At 49.9% G+C, this 22,139-nt stretch overlaps 1 protein-coding gene across 1 annotated transcript in view; it reads right to left on the bottom strand.

The window, feature by feature from the left end:
• Nucleotides 1-22,139, bottom strand: part of LOC144730834 (mediator of RNA polymerase II transcription subunit 13-like) — an 81,551-nt gene that overhangs the window by 27,912 nt on the left and 31,500 nt on the right. The window contains 5 exon segments of the mRNA XM_078611609.1: nucleotides 1,266-1,421; nucleotides 3,070-3,333; nucleotides 4,330-4,475; nucleotides 6,027-6,110; nucleotides 6,878-6,962. Of these exon segments, the coding sequence (XP_078467735.1) occupies nucleotides 1,266-1,421; nucleotides 3,070-3,333; nucleotides 4,330-4,475; nucleotides 6,027-6,110; nucleotides 6,878-6,962 (735 nt within the window).

Genomic DNA, 22,139 nt, shown 5'->3' with positions numbered 1-22,139 from the left:
TTAGCCACTGCAGCTTGAGTTAAGAAAACTCTACGGCTTTTTGGACAAGGTGGTAAATACCTTGACGCGTCTTCATCGCTTCATCAAAAGCATATGACACAGGAGATCATCGGATTTCTAACTTCAAGAATGAAAGACGGGCATCGACAACAACGCCCTCGGTTCGTTTAGAAATTATCAGAGCAAAAAAGCAAAGTTTGTTGGTGCACAGAGGGAAGGCGGTAACGACGTAGCGCGAGTAAAAGAGCGCACACGCGGGGTTGTACGACGCTGGCGGTTCGTGAGCACGCCGAGCTGCGATTACAGACATCTAGGGTAGGACCCCACAACCAACACAAACAGCACACAGGTCTGTACGGCAGATCAATGTGGTGACGACACGGGGGGTTGTGGTTGGGGGCACACGGAGCCAGGAGGAGAATGGAGCTGGGAGTCACGGGGAGGAACACGGGGGGGGGGGGGGGGGGGCTCGGAGAGACAGTTGAGTATCTAGTAGTTCTTTTGCCATCTCTATCGTGTGTGGGGAAAAGGAAATTATTTAACGATAGTGATAGGCAAAGCAACGCACTTAGGGGCGAAGAGACTGCATGAGGATGTTCCGTGCAAGTTTCTTGCTTGTGCCCGGGGTTTTAATTCACTTAAAAGACTTTTTTTTTTTGCTCAGATGGCCGATAGGGGTAGTGGGCCGGGCACTTTGTGTCCCACCTCAAAACTCTCCGGCATCACATTCCGTGGCACGAACGGCAAACCGCTACTAGTTAAGGCCAACGAGCAAGCGGTAGACTAACCAGCAAAGAGGAGGAAAAAGACATGGAATGGGGAAATTATATGGGAATTCAACGGCAACCATTCGTGAAACATGGATTCTTCAGCGTGCAACAAATGCATCAAATTGAGCGTGCAGGAATCAATGTTCCTCCGCACTTATACAACTAAAACGGTTTCAAGGAACACCTACTGGGAGGCGGTCATTCACAGCAATGTGGGGAAAAAAATGGGATTCTTAAAATGTAACCGTGACCCCCAAATCGCACCAATTAATTTAATCACCGGGAGTAGGGAGGTTGATTATTCTACCAATGGCGAATGGAGGTACAGTACCGCAGGAGGGTTTATGGAGATCGAGGTACAAACGTCGTGGGGAGGGGGGAGTTGCCGAGGACACGGGAAGCAGCAGCGAGCCTGCAGGAAGGGGGAAGGGCGCGAGGGATGGGTCGAGGCGGACCGAAGCGGGTTACGGGCCGAGTGCGCGTGGTCGTGCGTACCGGCGAGCAGGGCGTGCGGGGGCGACGTGGGTGGCGTGAGCGTGCCGCACGACGTGGGGTCCCGTGCGCCCCCGGGCGGGTAGAGCGGGGCGAGCAGCAGCGCCTCGCTCTGCGGCACGAGCACCAGCGCCGCCGGGAACACCATGCGCACGCCGCCTGCAGCAGAGCGCAACGGAGGTCTCACACGTAAGTACGTAACGGTATGTAGGCCTTCTTTCGCGCCGTACGTAGTCAACAGTGCTCATCGGAGGTGCGGGGGGGGGGAACAAACTAAACACAAAAAGTAATTCGAAAGAAATAAGCTGTTCAATCTAGACGATTTAAAAGTGCGTAGCTCCAGTGGCTTCCTAACATCGGAAAGGAAAAGCATTGAACACGGCCGCAGAAGCGCATCCGAAAGCACACGACATATAGCCATGAGCAGACTGCCAGCGCACGTGCTGTTGGCAAGCATCCATTAAGGGGGGGGTGGTGGCCAGCATCACGCCCTGCTGCCTCCGTGTCTCCTCAGCGCTGTCTACACAATGCACCAGGAACTAAATCCAAGGCCGAGTCGACCTAGGGGAGGGCCCAAGACCGGGTTCAGTTATTTTCGTCACCAATGTTGGCCGTGAGCAGTAATCGAACTCTGTCCACGGGATTAATTGCGCGGCGCGTTAACGCGATGGTTGAAAAGGGGGATTTCGTCATTACGCGCAGCAGCAGCAGCGGCAGCAGCAGCGGCGTTCACAGGCATCACCAGGGACACGCTGCGGCTCCGCCGTGAAGCATCATTTCCAACCAGTGCTGGGGCTCGCTACACAACAACAACGACAACTGCCATTAGAACGGCATCAAAATGTGCACGAGACGCAAGGCATTGGAAGGAGATAAGAAAGGCTCGTTGGCTATATGGCCCTTACCGAAATAAACATAAAGAAGCTGAAAGAAAGAACTCGGGCATTGTAACAACTTTGAGAAGTGTCGGTGCTATAACGCAACACCTCACTAGAGCCGAACAGCAGCAAGCCTGCCAAATAATATATTCTGACCAGAGATTGCACCTAGGATGTAAGGAGCCTTCTGAAAAAAAAAGCATCGATGGGCACAGCTTAAAGCCAGCGGTCAGACGCGCGAATCAATTTAACTGGAACATATCCCTCATCTCCTATTTAAAATCAATTCGGGGCTATTTTCACCGAGAGAAACGTATTCTACAGACAACTGGACCTTTGCAATAGCGACTTGTTGCTACGTTCACACTATGACCCTTCACGGGGTTCACTGGAGACTCTGTGGAGAGAGACGTATTCAGCCGCACGAGACACAGAAAACCAAGGCAGCTAAATTTCGATTTAAAGCTTTCGTGACTGCAGGGATTCATCTTCTTGGTTCTTTCGGTAAAGTCACGTAGAAGAGAAGTAATAAAATAATAAAAATAAAACATAATAAAATAATTATCACGACGTTTCGGCCACAACGCAAGCAGCCGTCCTCAGGTGAAGACCAGGTCTGTCGGGGAGACAGAGTCTGAATGAAACACCACCACGCTTGGAGCGTATATTTAAGCTGGGTTGGAAGGGGGGGAAGGGCGCCTTGACCAACAAATTTGCATATCAAGAAAAATTTAGCATATTTATGGGAAATGCAGGTATGTGATTAGTACTACTTGTGAAATGCATAGGAGGTGGGCGGGGGGGTTTCAAAGTCATATTATGCCCGTGCATTATGCACCAAGGCAGCGTTCACCAAGGCAGCTAAAGAGAGGCGGCAGACCGCCACGGGGGGGATGTGACGATGTGGGGCGAGGGAGGGCCCCACTCACCGACGAGGACTTCCACCGCGACGGGCGCGTCCTCATCCTGCATGGGCTCCGAGGCTCCGTCCTCTCCGCCCCCCGGCGCCGCCGAGGCCGCGCCGGCGCCCATCATGCCGTCCCAGCCGGAGCTGCTGCCGGGCCCCACGGTGCTGGTGGCCACCACGGGGTAGAACTGCTGCCACTCCTCGATGAGCTTGCGCGTGCTGGCGTCGCTGCGCTTGTACGCCTGACCCGTGAGCACGGCGTTCAGGCCGTACGGGCTCAGGATCACTGCGAGACAAAAGTCGAAGAAGGATCTCACACTCCACCGCCCTTCGCCGCTATTACCAAATACTCCAGGTTTAAGTTTAAAATAATAACCTCGGCTGGCCGTACTTTCGCATGTACCTCGACCACGTCAGCTAAATGTTTGGAATCATTTCTCACCAGCCTCCCTTCTCTAGGCCCCACACCCAGAGCTGAAATTCGCGCTCGCGCCCGGTAGGTGGCGCCGGAAGTGTCGTCATCTCCACGCGTTTTCCACCCACCCCAGCCCCGTCTCTCTAAAGGCGCCTCTCTCCCACGTTCCTTCGCTACAGTGTTTTGTCAGCGTCCAACGTCCGTTTTTTAACTTCCCTCAGACATCACAATTAGAATCCTCCTCATTTAGACTGTACAAAGAATCAGATCAGCTATGAATCTCTTTTTTCTATTTAAACAGATGTCGCGGTATGGACGGGGTCAGACTACAATTGCAAAAACACAATCGGGAGTGCGAGAGAGAACACCGTCAAGCAAGTCACTAAACAGTAATAAATGTTTGCGTTACGCGAGTCAAGACTGGGCAAGGCAGCAAAAACAAACATCAACGCAGCCCGTGTGTACAGTGCAGACGTGCATGCCCGTACAGTACCAATTTGTTTATATCATTACATCGTGTTAAAAAGCATCCAGTAAAAATATCCTTTCACTCCACGTAACACGTGTTTGTAATGATTTATGGAGATGTTTAAAGTGTTACTATATTTACCTGTGTGCGATTTATAGAGCCGTTTAGGATTTTATTATATTGATCTACACTGATTCTCATTGTTGGCGCAGCAGGCTGGTATACAGGACGTCGCGGGTTCCATCCAGACCCAGACGCCTGCTGGAAATTGAGTTTGCGTGTCTTTCTCTCCAAGTAGTTTATATAGTTTAGTTGATCGTTTTAATACTTTTGTTGAACACCGATTACCACCGCCGCCGCTGCCGGACACGACGGGGGGTGGGCGCGCGTCTCCTTACCGTTGAGGGGCGAGCTCGAAGCGCTGGCCAGGTCGAGCAGGTCCACGTCCAGGCGGTAGAGCGGCGCATGCTGGCAGATCTCCACGCTCGTGCACACGTTGCTGTCCCCGTGCAGGAAGAAGGAGAACGAGCAGGAGAGATGCTCGCTGCAACCACGGAGACAAGGCGGGGACGAGGGGGGCGGGGCGAGGGAGCAGAGAGTGGAAGCCACGACCGACGGTGAGTTGCGAGCCCGGAGGAGGGGACGGGGCGGCAACGAGACTCTGCTTCTACCCTCGTAGCGCCGGGCGGAACGCGACAACGCTCGGCGAGTCAGCGGTGAACACGCGGCGCTGGCAAAGCAAGCTGCACTCCACGTACCACCAGTGCAGCACTTCTTCCCCGTCTAAACCGTTGTATTTAGCGTGCTGATGAAGATGCCCATGAAGATATCACTTTCACTGCGCGCTCTGGTGCAGAGATACAAACATCTCCAGGCACCGGGGGGAGGGGGAGTCGGAAATCCGTAGCGTTCTGAGGGTATTCGAGGTGAGCCCGAGCTATTGATAGTACACACGTCCCCCCGGGCGTAAGTTGGCAACTTATGATGGAAGGGAACGCCGTGTTATTGTTGTGCTTCGTTCGCTGCTGCCACAATCCAGGTTTGCAAAGTTATCGAGACCTGGCAGCTGCTGAAATAACAATAAAGGATACTTCAGCTCGCTAGAGCTCGGGTTTTCGGAGGGAGTTAGCGGCACGATTCACCGCCACCCTCACCCACTCTTAAGGAACAATAATATAACTTAATAAGGACCGATGTAAAACTGATATTTTGTTATGCCACCGAAGGATTGGTTCAGATATCACTCGCCACCAATAGTAGTGCGGTGTGTGGGTTCCTAGCGCTGTATCCACGGTTGCCAAAGCGCCACTTTTATCGCAAGATAAACGGGATGATTCCTCCAGTATAAATAAATAATAAATATTTCAGTTCTGGTTCTGAACCAATCGGGGAAAAACAACAGGGGAAATGCTCGCCGCGGTGGCTGGGAGATGTTAACTAGCTCGCCACGTTTCCAGGAGGTCGTGGGTTCGATCCAGACCCCGACGCCTGTATAATATTTGGAGTTTGCAAGTCTCTCTCTCCCCGTGGTCATGTGGATTTTTTCCTTCGCATTTAGAAACATGCATTTAGACTATTTGGCATGGGGCAAGTGTCCACATGATATGCCACGTCCTTTATTGGGGCTATAATTTGTGGTGGCCAGGTCGCTTAACGAAAAAGAGCTACATCGCTCAGTGGGGGGCTTACCTGGCAAGTAAAAAAAAAATCCTAGTATTTACTTATTAAGGTCTTGGGGGGGCCAGGGGCTACACAGTTATGAGGGAGAGAATTTCTCCCTGCCCACGTGGCTACCAAGCGAGAGCACGGAGATGCCCAGAACCACATGGCCAATTGCGACCGAACCAGCAGACGCTTCACGGGCTATACACACAGCCGGCCAGACAGCGGGCGACACACACAGCCGGTCGGACAACGGGGTGTACACACAGCCGGTTGGGACAGCAGGGTATATACACAGGAGGTCGGATAACGGGCTATACCCAAAGTAGTCTGGCCAGCGAGCTGTGCAGAACACAGGAGAGAGCACAGCTGTACACCGTGCAGGCCAAACCAGAGGCGGTACACACAGCAGCGTAAAGCGATGGACTCTCACCTCTTCTGCACCGGCTTCTCATCCCTCTCGTACGGCTTCACAAACCACTTGCCAATGCGAACAAAGCTCTTGTTGAACAAACACCTGGAGGGCCGAATGAAACACGCAATTAGGACCTCAGCCGTAACATTGTTCATTTCGTGTAACCATTTTTATTAAACTAATAAGCAGTTAAGTATATATTTTTTTTACAAACCATAAAACTAATTTACCGCTCATGCTAAAGATGGGCTGCGCACACACAGAGGATTCAACCGCACATTTAAAAGACCTTTCGATAAAATTTTGAGATTCAGGAGTGGGCAGAGGTTTGCATCCAGGAAGTGAATAGATTTTTTCTTCTCAAACGCAGAGAATAAATAGTGCATGGGAAGAAACCGGAGTTGCTTTAATTTGACCTCGCCTTGTACGCAGGAGGTTGTGGGTTTAATCCCGACGCCTGTGGTCCACCGGTTTTCTCCCTCCACATTTAGAATCAACATCACACGCGTTTATAGAGTCGTCACTTCGCTGAGCTATCATTTGTGTTGGCCATGCTGCTTCTGAAAGAGAACTATACAGCTCAGTGGGCCTTACCTGGCAAAATAAAAAGTTCAATTTAATGTTGTCCCAAGCAGCCTACGACCTAAAATTTGGTAAATTCTAATAGTGGCTTGTGGGCGTTTGCCGATGCCCGCAAAGAAACGTGACGCCAGTCACAAAAGGTTCTTTCAATTAAACGGATCCCACACGCATCCCCCCCAAGTCTTGCGGCCTTGTCAAGACGTCTGCGCAGACGTTCACGTGCACACGTCTACGCGGTTGTCCCATGCGTACGCGCCCACGCGTGTGCGCGGAGAGTACGCGCTCACCTCTCAAGCAGGTTGTGGATGGCTTTGAAGAGCAGCGTGCGACATTCGTACGTGAGTCCATTATCCCAGGAGCCTTCTTCTTCACCTGCACAAGAGGGGTGAATGTGCGACATGCACACGTACGATTAGTTCACCGACGTAGAAAGGTCACAACAAACACGGACTTCCTCCTCAAACAAGTAAAAGCATCTTGCACGAGTGAAGGGGAATGTGGAGTGGTGTGGGTCTAGGCTCCCTAAATTGACACAGCACACAGCTTCAAGCGACAAGCTGCCACGTGGTTATTACTTATTTATATTTCAGACGAACGCTTAAAACAGTGCTTCAAAGTTGAACAGACAGCAGAAAGGAAGGATGGAAAACAGATTACAGGTACAGGAATGATTGTAACCCCTCTCCTCTTTGCTTGTTCATGGAGCAATATTCGACGATTAAGGCCACGGCGGCGACTTTGCCCACACGCTGCGCCCCCTCGTGGTGCCGAGAAGGAAGCGAGGCATTGTGGGTAGTAGAGAGGAGGGGTTATTCAGGCGGTATGGGGCAGGCGCACAAGTGGCCAGTCAAAAGGAGTACTCTGCCCATGCCCGTGGCCCTGCGACAGGTACACTGACGTCAACCAGAGAAGAACTCCTGCGAGTTGAAACACACGCTAAGCTTTCGCGCCCATTATTATCCATTAGAGGCAATTCTGGGTGAGATCGCGTAAATATGCGTCGTTAAACCCGTCACCGCCCCGACACAGCCAATTAGTTAAGGGTTTGTGTCGGGTAACGCAAAACGTGCCAATTCGTTGCTAGTTCAGCAGCGCACTGGTCGTGTTGGGGAGTAAACCCATTACGTTTACAATTTGAGTACCGTGATGTTTCGCTGGCAATCACAACCAGCCTCATCAGGCGGCAGGCAGCTACAGGTTGCGATTCACATGGAAGCATTAAAAAAAAAATTCCGGACTAGGATTAGCAACGCTCGTGTGACCAGCGGCAAATGGACTATAAACAAACCAGACTTGCTGCCCGGCGAAAAGTTCCCCTCCATTGTGCCACTCTAATAAGAGGTTTCTCGCTGGATACAATTTGTTGCGGTTATTGGCTGGCTTCTAACCTCTAATTACACACCAAAATTCGTGCTTTTATCGTGTCCCGAAGCAAAGCGATGTCCCCGCCTGGAATTATTCCAGACACCTGGGAGATTCACATGCAAGCATTAAAAAAAAAAGACTCTGGACTAGATGATGGCACGCAGTTACGCAAGGAGAAACCTCAACAGACCTCTCTCTTAACCAATGTATGTGTGCAGAACGTCTTTCGCAGCGTACGTAGCCAACCGTGCTAACGATAACATATGGCCAATTTACTTGCAACACGGGCATGGGCACGTGTCAATCAACAGCTGCATATGTAAATATTAACTCACATCTGGGCTAGGATTTTTTTTGTTATGTATACAGGCAGTTGACCATTTTCTTGAACTAAAAAGTTTCCTTATTCAAAGATGGGAAATCCATTGCAGAACGTTAAAGGCAAAGCCCTGCAACTGCTTACGCACACCGCTGCTGGCAGAAGGGCCTCTCCACTAGAGGCAGCTCCAGAGCAAGCGCCTATACGGAGGGGGTGCGCCTTGGTAGTTTGGCCCACGGCATCCAGGTTGAGTGGATGTGTTGAGGTTTTTGGGTTGGAATAGAGAATTTAGTTTTGGGTTAGATCGTTAAACCCGCCACAGCCAATTAGCGAATGTGTTTTTTACGTGACAACCCTTACCAACTGGCTATGTCGGGTGGTGGCGGGCTTAAAGACAATAAAAACCCAAAAATAATATTGGTCGCGAAAGCCTCCGTGTTAAACTGTGTTTAAAGCGATGCTTTACCCGACCATTTACTCCTCCCACCCCTCCCCCCCCTCCCCCCCACACGCAAGCTACAAAATGTGGTGTTCCCGTTTTTACTGCCGTGTGGAACAGAAGCAGTGGGTGGGATTTAAGAAACTTGCACCGTTGTTTGCAGTGCCGCGACTTAACCCCACAACCCATCTCTCTTCTCCCGAGCCCACGGGTCGGCAACCACCAAAACAACAAAAGGAGCACATTTTTTTGAATTCCGTAAAAAATTATATTAAACTAATTTTTTTTCCAAGAGCTGCAATGCACGTGGTGAAGACGAGACTCACGGTGGGCTCCTTAATAAATAACGGTCACAAAGCAGCTCCTTAAAGAGCCACTTCGTGTCACTCCAGCTACGATCAGGCATACCACCACCCCTACCAGCTACGATCAGGCCTACCACTACCCCTACCACTACCGCTACCAGCTACGATCAGGCCTACCACCACCCCAATCACTGTCACTACCCCAAACCCTACCCCTTACCACTACCACCCTCCTTAACCACTCCCACCCGTTCTCCTGTCACCATAACTCCACCACCATCTTTATAACCCCACTCTTTAAATCGCAATCACTATCTAATGTACAATTGTGTAATTGCTGTAAAGGGCCTTGGAGTAAGACGTTATATAAACCTACATAAGATAAGATCCAACCGGATCGGCAGTGTTCTAACCATTACACCAAGGCACACCGCCAACACCAAGGCAGTATCCCTTACACTCCAAAGGTCCAGCACAGCCTTTTCAGACAGAGTGGGTGGTGGGGTTAACACAACATCCAATATCATGCACAATTTTATTTCATTTCCTTTCGAGATCGTTTGTTTGTTCTCCCCTTCAGTTTACTTTAGTATGTGAATTAACACATGTAATAATATTCCAGCACGCGTACACAGACCCCCCCCCCCGGCCGCGCACTATCAGTTTCCAAACTACTAAAGTTACATCTGTCAATTTATTACACGCTATAAAATAAAACTATCAAAAAAACGTGTCAAGTCTCGTCTTCACAAGGACCTGGGTTGAGCCTTGATTTAAATCGGGCAAAGGCCCATCCCGACAAAGATGAAGGATGAAGTGCTGATCCACAAAGGAAAAGTGCGGAGACGGTGGAAAAGTTTATTTGGGCCGAGCTATTGGTGGTTTAGCAAGTATCCAGAGGGTCCGAGTGAAATACCGGTCTGGCTCTCTCAGGGATCTCATCAAAACACGTCTCCTGCCCTGCACCACATCTACTGGCCCACAGTATACTTTTTAACAGTCTCTACTTGACCCATTCAGCTCCCTCTAGCCACTACCCAGCCAAACAGGAGTTGCTCGGGCATGCAGCGAGGCAGCACATGCAACCGGGCTCGATTCGGCCGAAGTATCCTCACATCTGCCGGTGGAGTCGAATGATGGGAAACGTATGCCGGCATTTAACAAGTAATCTGCTAGTTCCTCAATCAAATGAAGACAATCCGATAACAGATCACAGACAGGGCAGCATGAATGTGCCAATGCAGGTGCTTCCTTACAAGGAGATCCACTCCTTACAAGATCAGATAACAACAGATGGTACGATTGTGTCCGGAAACACCAGGAGATTGTGGAATGACAGCCCAAATCCACGGCGCTTGCCACAAGAGCGCAACAAGGTCGATAAACGGCGTTCGCCATGCCACTCGTCCAATTCAGAATGAGACCTCTGCCAAAAAGAGCCAGCCACGATCGCCTGCAGTTCTCAGCAGCTTGGCACCTGGTGCGAGGATGGATTTTTGTCTTTGTTGTCAGTGGTGGTGTTATTGTTGTTGTTAAATAGAGAAACCGACGTGACCACTAATTCACATCCTCCTCCTCCATCAAAGAGGGAGGAAGGGAGGGGTGGTGTTGTCAGAGACAGAGTAGCCTGGCAGGTACGGTATTCTGTTCGTCAAGGTTTACATATTCAGGTTCCACCACGTTAAGCGGCGGGACTCCAGATTTATCAGCAAAACATGTCGCTTGTTTCGAAGAACGGGCAGCGCCGGGTGATCGACGGTTTACAGGCAGGGAGCCAACATTTTCATTTTATCCCCAGGGCACTTATCAGCACCTTCCTATTGTAGTACCCCATGCCATATGGAAATACAATGGGTAACGCCACGGAAGGCTCCCCTCAAATGACAGTTACAGAAGCCATTAAACAGAAGTATAGGTGCCAGAGGACACCCATAAATGCACCTCCAGGTGCTCGGGGAACGGCTCCCGACTACTATGGCGGCGGTAACGGCGGCTGCCCACGCTCAGGAGAGGCGCGCGTAATAATGATAGTGAGGAGCAGGGGTCTTGGGGCCCCAAAGGGCGAATAGAACAACCCAAAGCTCCGACTTCTTAAATGGTATAATAGGGCATGATAAGGTCTATTAAGCAGCGGTTAAAGTCCTCTTGGAATTCCTTACACCACTACCCCGAGTCCTTCTCCTGTTCGGTTGAAATTACATAGTTGGCAAACACCGATTAGGAAACGCATCGCACGAATGGGATTGCGCAGTCGACAGCATCATTACCGAAATGCAACATTAACATTTCCGAAGTGTGTAGTTTTTGGAAAGATTGGCTGCAACATACTAGGGGGGAAAAAGCATTTGTATTATATATTTTAAAACGCTAAGTTGTGCCACGTACTCACAATTTGCGCACGTGCGTTAGAACAAGACGAGCGTGCGGGTGCGAGCTCGCACGCCTTGCGCCACTCCGGATGGGTGCTAGTGTTGCTTTCGCACGCGTGCATTTCGTTCCGCAGTCGAGTGCGTGAACAAGACGTATGTTTGTATCGTGTTCAACTTCTTCCGCACCGTACGTAGCCAGCCGTGCTGATCGTAGGCGCGGGGAAGGACAACAAAACTAAACACACAAAAAGCAGGTCTAAAGAAATTAGTTTTCAATCTAGATTATTTTTTGTTGCTACCTAAAAATCGGATGGAAGAGCATTCCGGACGGGCGCAGAAGCGCATCTGGAAGCGGGCGATGCGTTTGTTCGATGGTTAGCCAGAAGCCGCTGCCGTGAGGAGGAGCGAAGTTTGCGCGATGGTCTACGCTTCTTCGCGAGATCAGCAAGACGCAGGCTCTTCAGACTGGCTTTCCAGCTCGTCGATTTCTCTAGCGCCGAGAGAAACTGCAAACGGAGGATTCGGCAAGAGGGGCCAAAACGGGCACCAAGCACTACCCGTGACAAAAACCAGCTGTTGGCACTGGGTGCAGAAATGCCTCCCAGGTGTTTCTAGGGCGACTGGCACAATATTGGTTTCGTGACGTAATATTTCATGACGTAATCCGATGTAAGTTTTCATGATGCGATGTTCATAACGGTAGCATTATCCCACGACTTTGCAAATGAACGCGGCATTTGTATTTAATAGGTTGTCCTTTTGCCGCACTTCCAGTACAAATAAAGATTACTTAAACGTTCAACAGGCGATCGATCACTCAACGTATCAGTCTCTTTCATTGCAACTTCATGAACTTTAGCATGCACCGTCCGTTACGCAAGGAGCAATTTAATAATTTGACTAACTATAACCTTGATGCCACAACGACCGTACCGTTAATTACGTCTCCAAAAAACACGTTGCAGTTCAACAATTGTTTATTACTTTTAAAAACTCACGTGAGATGAGTTTTTCCTAGGTATTTCGGCAAAGCACAAACTACTTTAATTGAATACCATTAATAACGACGCAGAACTACATTTCGCAAAACGTTAGAGGATACAACTGTCGCGGGACGGTGTATGAGGTCAGTATCGCCAGACGATGAAACAGTACCCATAATCACAGGTAATTTTTTTTCATACAGGTTTCCCCAACCCAAAAAAACCTGTATTATGGATATTGGTCGTGAAAGCCTACATGTTAAACCGACGCAACAGCAGTATTCAAGCTACCGGACACGTCCCACCAGCACCACGCACAACAGTGGCATCGTGAACAAGGGGGGGGGTCTAACACGGCGGGCGGTGGGGGGGGAGTTATTGGGTCCTGTAAATGTTTAGTGGGTCGCGCGGCGCGGCTCTACGCGAGGCGCGCTGCCGCACGGCGACGACGACGCAAGCCAGGCGCACCGCCTGTAACGAGCGCAAGCTCACCGAAAAACACAAAGACTTTACCTCGCGCGATCATATTCGTTTCAAAGTGGGCTCGTTATTGACCGCTTTTTAAACTGGCTTCATACGCGTACTGTGAGACCGAATGGACACGAGCGTGGGTTCCAAGTGTCAACCCGCCGAGTTCGGTCATTCTCTCAATTTTTCAAATCGTTTTAATGTTTTTTTCTTTACACTTTACCACAAAGCTAATGTCATTTCGATTTAAAGCTTTCGTGACTGCAGGGATTCATCTTCTTGGTTCTTTCGGTAAAGTCACGTAGAAGGGAAATAAAATAATATTTTTATTATTATTAAATAATATTTTTATTATTATTATTTCCCTTCTACGTGACTTTACCGAAAGAACCAAGAAGTTGAGCTAATGTCATGATATACCGCTTCAGCGACGCTTTATTATTCCCAGGTCCCTCTCCTGTATTTCCATTGGCTCTCGGTGTTCGTGATATGTAAGGGGGGGGGGGGAACCTGAATGCTTTGCAAACTCGACTCTGGGGGCCCCTACCCTCGCCACTCCTAAACCAACACCGGGCCAATCGCCACGAAGTGACGGTGACGTCACCACGGCGCCTGTGCCAGGCCAGGTGCACTTTGAGGCCACGTGACGTGTCGAAGGCTCGCTGACAGGTCTCGGGACAGACCGAGGTGCTGTGGGTTGGCTGACTGAGATGACTGGAAGATGCACCACCAGCTGTACCCCTGACTGCCAACTTGCTGCAGTTTAGCCGCCCTACACACCCCCCACCGCCACACACCACACCGGCTTATTTCAGTGCAAAGTCCTCCTGCCATCAGGGATGCTGCATTGCATGGGGAAGGCAGTTCCAAGCCTCCGTTCTATGTCACCATACCGGTTGGAGCAGTTTGTTTTATCTGGAGTGGCAAACATTGTGTGCGCACGTGTGTGCTAACAGTTCTTGTCTGTTAAGGCTATACGGGGGATCTTTGACTGTGTGTTTTGAGGAGCGGTAGTGTAGCGGTAAGCATGCTGCGCTACAAACCTGACGACCCGGATTCGATTCCCGCTCAGTCAACACCAGTGACGAGTATCTGAACCGGTCCTGGGCTTCCCCTAGGTCGACTCGGCCTCAAATGAGTACCTGGTGCGGTGTGTAAACATAGCCACGAGCGAGGCAAAGGCGGCCAGGCGTAGTGTTGGCCACCTACCCCCCTCGTGTGCCGTGTCGGCCTTTATAGGTGCTCGCTAACAGCACTTGCCCCAACAGTCTGTTAAGGCTATACGGGGGATCTTTGATCGTTGTGTTTTGTAGAGACCACTTGGGCCGATGAGGATACTTTCTGGTCAGCGAGCGCGCCAGTGCAACAGCGCCTTTCAAACGCTGCACGGTTGTTGACGCCTATGCCAGAGATCGGGTAATTAATAAAAAAGTGAGCTCCACGTGACCCAGTGAAAGTCACCACAACGCAACTTTGGTTTGGCAAAGGAGTGCTCGATAAGCCGAGGACAGCGATGGCGTGAAAGCCCGCAGCACGAGGCGGACGGCGTGAGCCACAACCCGTCACAGCCTCCGCGGCCGCTACTCATTGCCGAAGCCCAAACAGCTCTAACACGTACAATTCAAGACACTAAAGTTAAAATCGGACACGGGGATGAGGACCCACAGTTAACCCGTGGGACACGGGAGAACGGGGTCCGAGGGGGGGGTCATTTGTGCTTGGGGATGTTTGAGCCCACGCTAGCAACAGGAAATGGCAGCGCTCGGGAGAAACTACCGGGGCGGCCGAGAGAATAAAGGTCACCTGGTTGTTTATCGCACAACACTGCAGGACGCAGGCGACCCCTCAGAAGGAGGAGAGAAACCCCCGTTGTTGCTGCAGCAGCAGCAGCACGGCCTTGCCGGAGCACACAGCCTTACCGTAAGTAGCGTAAATGCAAAATTGCCCCCCCCCCCTCGCCGCAATTATAGTAAAGTCCTCATGCACTGAGTAATTGATAGAAAATAGCATAGAGTTGCGTAAAAATAAACAACAGTCAGTGAAACATTCACATAGTTTACAATCCGAATGAAATGTTAAGGAAGACGCACGTTTTTCACTTCCAAGTTGTTTTACGCAATCCGGTCCGGGTCACCTGGCGGGTCTACATTAGGGATGAGTCATGCACATGATATCTGAATTCCTCCCCCCAAACCGCTCTCCCGAGTATTGGGTTACAGCCAATGCCACCGCTCAGCCACAGGGTGCCAAAAACTGGAGCTCTGTCAACGTGCTCATGCTAATGTTGCCAGATGGAGATTTATGTTCGGAACAGGAAGAATCTGCCAGTTAATGTAATCTGAACTCGAATGTTTCTCGGTGTCGCTTTAATATTAATTTGGAGTGAGAGAAAAAACACACATTTACATAACACTTTATCCGATTACCCATTAAGCTGATTCAAGGCATCTAAATATTACCCCACATCTCTGCAGACTGCTTTCGGCACCGAGCGGAGAGAAAGGCACAAAAAGAAACGGTGCGAGCAAGCGTGAGAGAGAAGAGAGGGCGACACTACGCAGGAGGAAAGAGCACGAGCTATAGGGAGCATGACAGTGCGAGAGAGAGCACAGAATGAAACCACACAGGAGAGAGGCCCGGGGATTGAGAGGAACGCCAAGGCACAACGACCCTAGCGTGCAGGGCGGCGAGAGTAAGACGAGAGAGAGCGAGCCGAGCAGGATTAATTCTCCGAGGCATGCTGTCAGATTCGGAGCCGAGGGCCAATCGGCAAACAGGCAGCCTCACCACACCTCCCCCCCACCCCAACCTCAGCCCAGCAGCACCATTAAACACGCGCACCATTAAGCACACGCGCGCCATGTCAGGCAGCTGCCACACGACTGGATTCACGGGTAAACGCGATGGGGGCGCGCGCACGCAACATGGCTCGCGCAGAGATTCCGGCCCGCGTTCCGCGAGCAGCAGCAGCAAGGGGCTTTCGCCGTGATTACTGGGCGGGCGGGAGCGGCTCAACAAGCAAAACAACAAGTGGCTGTGCGGCCCTGCGACTGATAACAGCTGGCTGGGGGGGGGGGCTCATTTCAAGAACAGAAGCAGCCGCATAATGCACAGCCACGAACACTGGGCAACAGGCAGACAACGGGGATTTATTGATATGGCCACAGACAGCAGAGCCCACACCACCAACTTAATTATTCATCAAGCGGTATTCATCAAGCGGTTTTCATAGGGAGCGCATACATCACGGCGAGCTGTGGTATAAAATAATTACACGATCAAATGTTGGGTCACTCGAACAACAGCGGACGCTGCCAGGTTGGATCGGCCGTGCGGTCAGGTCTCGGCACGCCACGGGGGCCCACACGAACCACGGTGAAAAATAACTTCATAGCAGCGTGGGACGGCGCCGGTTTCATACGCAGCAGCACTACTGCGCCACCGTGTCGTAACAGTTGTGAAATTCTAGTCGTTTGCTCTACCTACATCGAGCTATTTATACGAAAGAAGACGACTGTCCCGTTTCTACAATAAAAAACGCAACAAAAAATTAACCTCCAAACAATTTTTTTCGGCTGTACCTGCGAGCTGCCTCCACAATTTTTGTTTTAAATTGCTAGACTCGTGCCAGCCTAAGAACCTGCTGCTACTTCCCGAATAGAAGCACATTTTCGGCCATGTGCTGCCATGTTCTCAACACAACACTGGAAACAGCCGGGGGAATGGGGAGGGAGGGGTCATCCAGGGGTCACAGCTGCCATGACATCCCTTTGCCTCCCACCCCCCACCAAGGCATCAATCCACGTTAGTTTATAAGCTAAATGGAAAACATTTAATGCGGATTTTGACAAAACATCAACATAAACAAAACTTGAGTGCGATTATTCACAGTATAGGCCATAACGTTGAACCTCTCAGTCCAGAGTGGCTTACCATCTCTCCCTGCATTGACGGAATTATTGCCGCCTTGATCAGGACGCGACACTGCCACACACTTGCGATCGCCATGAGAAAAGCCATTGGGGGCGACTAAGTTTTGCGTACGATTTTTGGAAAGCCTCAATTTCCAAGTAGGAAAACGCAATCGTGGTCCTCGCTACTACGGATGCCATTTTAAATACCGCGGGGTTCCTCTCACCGGCGTCGTGCACGGCGTGGTTATTTTGGATTGCCTCAGATTTCCGCTGCAACATAGTGCTGCTTGTTTATTGTTTTATTACCATTCTTATTATTTATTAGGTCACGTTTAGAAAATGTTTTAATGCAGCCCCTGAAAACACTCTCCCCCCACCCCTTACCCGATGCAACATGCTCGCGATAGTCGTATCAGACACGGACTTGCTACACAACCCCTGTAAAAACCACCCCCCTCCTCTCCCACCGTAACAACGACGACATGGCGCGGCCGTTTTGGCCAGGGGTCGCCATTCAAGACGAGCTTCTTTCCCGCACCTCAGCTCAGCATGGCAGGCTATGTCCGGCGCCCAAGAAGTTCAACATACACACCGCTCAACGGGCCTCACACCCGATCGTGCACAAACGGACCAAAAGTCCAATGGAAACCACATCTACGCAAAAGCACCGTGGCCATTCGGTGTGCCATATTTAGTAATTGGTACCTACGGTAAGCACGGCTGGCTCTACGTACGGTGCGAAAGAACGTCAACGTACATACCGTCACGTACGCACTTGTTCACATTCAGTCATATTACGAGGGCTCGTCGTTTAGATTTTCCAATGGGGCACCCCCCCACCGCGCTTACGAGCCAATAAACGTGGCTTAGGTCACTAAAATATTACGGATCAGGAAGTCGCCGTTTCCACCACACACCCTTGCGCCAACACAACGCTTCTCAACCCGCTGGCGGAACCTGGAGCAGCTGCTGCTGCAGTTGGCGCGCGACCTTCAAGATGTACCCCTAACGGTACCCCCTCCACCATCTGGTATTATTAGAACAAGTCGGCTCTGAAATTTTGGCCAGCTTGGTCGGAGTTATTAGGTTTTTTTTTGCATCGGTAGGCTGTTTACACTGCCCCCCAGCGTCCATAAAGAACCATTGCAGGCTAACGTGGGGGAAGGCAGTGGGTGCCACGCCTGCTAAGCTGCCCCACTTGACAAGACCCCGTGGCCACGTGGTGAGCACGCTCTACGAGTGGCATGAACGATGCTGCCAGGCTGGCAAGTGTCGGTGACATCACGCGGGCCCACGTGTGTGGCAGGCTCGGGGCGGCCGTGGTAGGTTTGAAAAGGGCACACCCGAGGCTGCTGTTGACAATAATGTTGGTGATGATACTAATAACAACAAAGCATGGCTTTCTTCTCCCGTCTGTCCGTGTCGGCGACCCGGTACACCACATCCAGTATAGCTTACGCTATTGGCTGCAGGTCATGTGACCCCTACTGCAGTCTATCCGCAATATATTCAGTGGAGAAACCTAAGCCCTCTGCAAAGAATGAAATAAATAATAAATGTGAAAAACTGTTGATAAAACGAATACAAAGCAATATCATAAAATCTAATATAAACACACACAAAACCAAACATAAATTATACCATTTTATTACACAGGCTTTCACAACTAATATTATGAATCATAAATCGGCTGTGCCAAGTGGCGGAGGGTTAACACATTTTTCTACGGCCCAACCGAAAAGAAACCAATTATGAATCAAAAAATCATAGGAATGACTTAACGGATTCTAGATTTGAAGCTTTCGTGACTGCAAGGAATCATATTCTTAGGTTTTTTCGGTAAAGTCACGAAGGTAAAACATCAAAATTAATGAAATTAGATGCAGCTAATTCGGCTGTGACGGTCCCACCTGATGACGGAGACTTGTGTTGCCTCCGAAACGTCGTGATTTTTGTTTTTATTTTATTTTATTTTCATTAATTTTGATGTTTTACCTACGTGACTTTACCGAAAAAACCTAAGAATACTTAACGGATTGTTTTAGGTATGTCGTATATTACATCCTGTACACACTGCCGGATGTCTGTGCGAGGCAGGAAGTGTGCTTGCTGGCCAGGTCGAGTTGGTTTGGTGGGCATGGTTTACACAGCTGGTTTGGTGGGCATGGTTTACCCAGCTGGTTTGGTGAGCCCGAACACTATCCTGGCATGTAAAACAGCTTAGCGCAATCAGGCACCAATCTCTCTCCGGAGGTTACACAATCCAACAAACTGTCCAATGCACTTTCCTTGGGGTTTGTTTGTGTTTTAAAAAAACGTCAAGATTTCAAGGGCTGCAAAACTGAACGAACTCTGCATGCGTGCGTCAATCTCTCGGTGCGCAGATTGCTACGTACAGACACCCATAAGTACAACTGGCACGGTAAGGAAAGGTTACAGAGGGGTGTTGTGCTGGAGAGCACAGCACTTATTCCACAGTGCCAATTCCTTAACACAACACGGCGGAAATGTGGTACCTGTACCAAGGGTCTATCCCGCAAGTTGTTTCGCCTCAATACGAGTCCCTGGTCTGTGGTTTATAAACAGCTGCATTTAATGGGGGAAAAAGTGACATGGTACGTGTAGATGACCCTACCATGCCCCATACGTAGCCGTGCCGATGCTCAATTAATTTTGGGCCCTTTAGGTCAGCCCACTGCAGTTGCACAGGAAACAACAAGTACATAAAATTATACACAGCACAATACCGCCATGTATAACCCTGGTGAATGCTACCATAGCCTCCAGTGATGCCACTTCACCCTCCGGTCACGCTCGTGCCATGCCAACCACAACAGCAAAGAAGTGTGCTGCCTATCCACGATGGGTGGCCACACCGCTGCTCTCCGACGCAATGCGTTTCTCAGCGTCCTTTTCACAACCTCCCGCATCGTTCATCTCATTACCCCAATGCATAAACTATTTTTATTTTAACGGGTAAAGGCCCACCGAGCCATGTAGCTCTTTTTGAGAAGCGACTTGGTCACCACAAAGTGACCACGGGGAGAACATGCAAACGGCAAATATAAAGCAGAGGCGTCAGGGTTGGGATCGAACCCACGAGCTCCTGTATACCAGGTGAGGTAGTTAACATCTCCTAGCCACCGCGGCACCCAAAGTTCTGACTACATTAAATGACACCTGCACGCACATGAGGCCCCATCCAAATCGCCTCTTCGTCACCGAGCCTCAAAGCAGAATGCTAAGACAGAGCTTGCGTCGCGACAACCTAACTTGCACAACTTTGCATTATCCCAAATTTCAGTCGGTGGAAAAAAACAGCAATCCCTCGTTTCACGCGACAGATGCCGCCTTCCCGAGAAGCGCCGCGTTAAGCGAAAAACGCATTTAGCGAAAACGATTTCCCCATGAGAAATTATAAGTAAAAGGCGGGGGGGGGGGGGTGCAACACACGATGTACGTACAAGTGAGATGACGGGACAAAGAGCCGAGATGTGGGTACGCCACCACGTACGTGATCATTCCGCGCGTACGCCCAGAATTCCCACACAGCTCAGCCGGCTCAAGTGCTGCGCCTGTGGCTGGCCGTCGACAGCTCAGAAAGCGCGTTATGACAGACCGCACTACGCGTTGTTTGCAAAGTGTTCCCTCGTAGAAGAACCGCGTTTTTGTGCGTCGTGTGCAAATGCGTTAAGGCGAGGAGGGCTTGCCGCAATAGCGAACGCCACGGCCGATTAAGAGCGGATTGCTACGTTGCGGGAGGACGAGAGGTGGCGATGGCAGCCTTCATCCAGCAAGGGGATTGCCCGTGACCGAATGACGAAGGAGCGGCGTAAAACAACGCTGCTGTACAACTGAAATGATAAGAAAATGTTCAAGCTAGCGACCTCCTTGCACTGTTATCTCGTGGCCACCTCGTAGGTCGGCAGATGCGTAAACATTACATTTGTGTGCGATCCAATAACACAGGTGACTGTGCGCTGGATTATAGTCGGGCTCCACCGTGACAGATGTGCCCATACATCATAACCACAAGTGGAATTAACATGGCAATCAATTATTAAACATTTACAAAGGTAATCAACATTTATTCGCAACCTATTCAGTTCATGCTCCCAAGCCTCAACATTACCATCTTCCATCCTGCTAAAAACATATATCATATTCTCGCATTCATCAATAACTGCCCTAAAAACTTGAAAAAAAAATTGCGTAACTGCCGTACAATCTGCACGCAAGGTCAGAGCAGCACTCAAATGAATCTCCCACCACCTTGTGTTGGGTCGCTGAACACTGCCTGCCCACTCTAATGCCTACCTAGTGCTTTCATATCGTCGGCTGGATAGTGATTACGGCAAGTCCTCACTTAACGCGTGTTCACACAATAACGCCCCCCCCTTACAACGCGGATAGCACGCCCCCACCCCCCTAACAACGCGCTCCATTATAAAATGCACACACCATGGGAAGTGCCTCTAACAGAGGGGAGTGCTAGAGAGGGCATTTCATCTACTTCTGCACGCCGATCAGGTCATACCCACACCTTACCCCACTGCACGCAAACTGCTGCAGATTGCTTAAAACCATTGTTGGCGTACCCATTTATTTATTGGAAATTCCTGTGTGTGTCTGCGTGCGTGCGTGCGGCAGATGGGTTCTTTTCCCCGTGCAACAAAAAAATGCTAATTCCTCGTGCCAATTCTCTGGTGGTGTGAATCATTAAGACTGTTTACTCTCAGATGTAGGGAGGCATCGCAATTCTCACAACTATATGGCAATTTCCTTGGTGACACCTAATATCACCAAGTACTCTGAAAACACTATCAATTCACAAAGGGAGTCCATTATACCAGCGGAGCTACTTGCACAGGTTTAAATATCGTCTACAATAAAAACACAGCACATGCACAATACCAATTGTAAACTACACGAATCAAGGTTCTCCCTTGCGGAAGATAATTCACTCAAGTTTGACCGTGGATAATGAAGAAAAGAACAATTAACTAAAGGACACTATCCATGAATTGAATATCAAATACATTTTACCATTGGACTAATATCACATCCATCATAATCACTAAATAATTCACGCATTTTAATTAAATGTATCCATTTAATAAAACATCACAAGTTCTCATATGCTCACGTATGAGAGAGCACGTCACTTGTCAATATGAAATACACGGTGAAACAAATGTAACGATCCACATACGCCATTCTACTCTGCTCCATGAACTTTAATTACAGGAAAACCCAACAGGCTACATACATCCATCTCTCACAATATGATGTCAATTAGCTGCCTGTTTAGACCAAACTCCTTGGGGCTGGCCGGTCCGATAATCAAGCCAACACTGTTTGCGCATCGCTTGAATTTAAATGTTAAT

The sequence above is a fragment of the Lampetra planeri genome, chromosome 37, assembly GCF_965212315.1.
Source record: "Lampetra planeri chromosome 37, kcLamPlan1.2.h2, whole genome shotgun sequence".
NCBI lineage: Eukaryota > Metazoa > Chordata > Hyperoartia > Petromyzontiformes > Petromyzontidae > Lampetra > Lampetra planeri.
The sequence above is the reverse complement of the archived record's forward strand: the minus strand, read 5'-3'. Positions and strand labels throughout refer to the sequence as shown.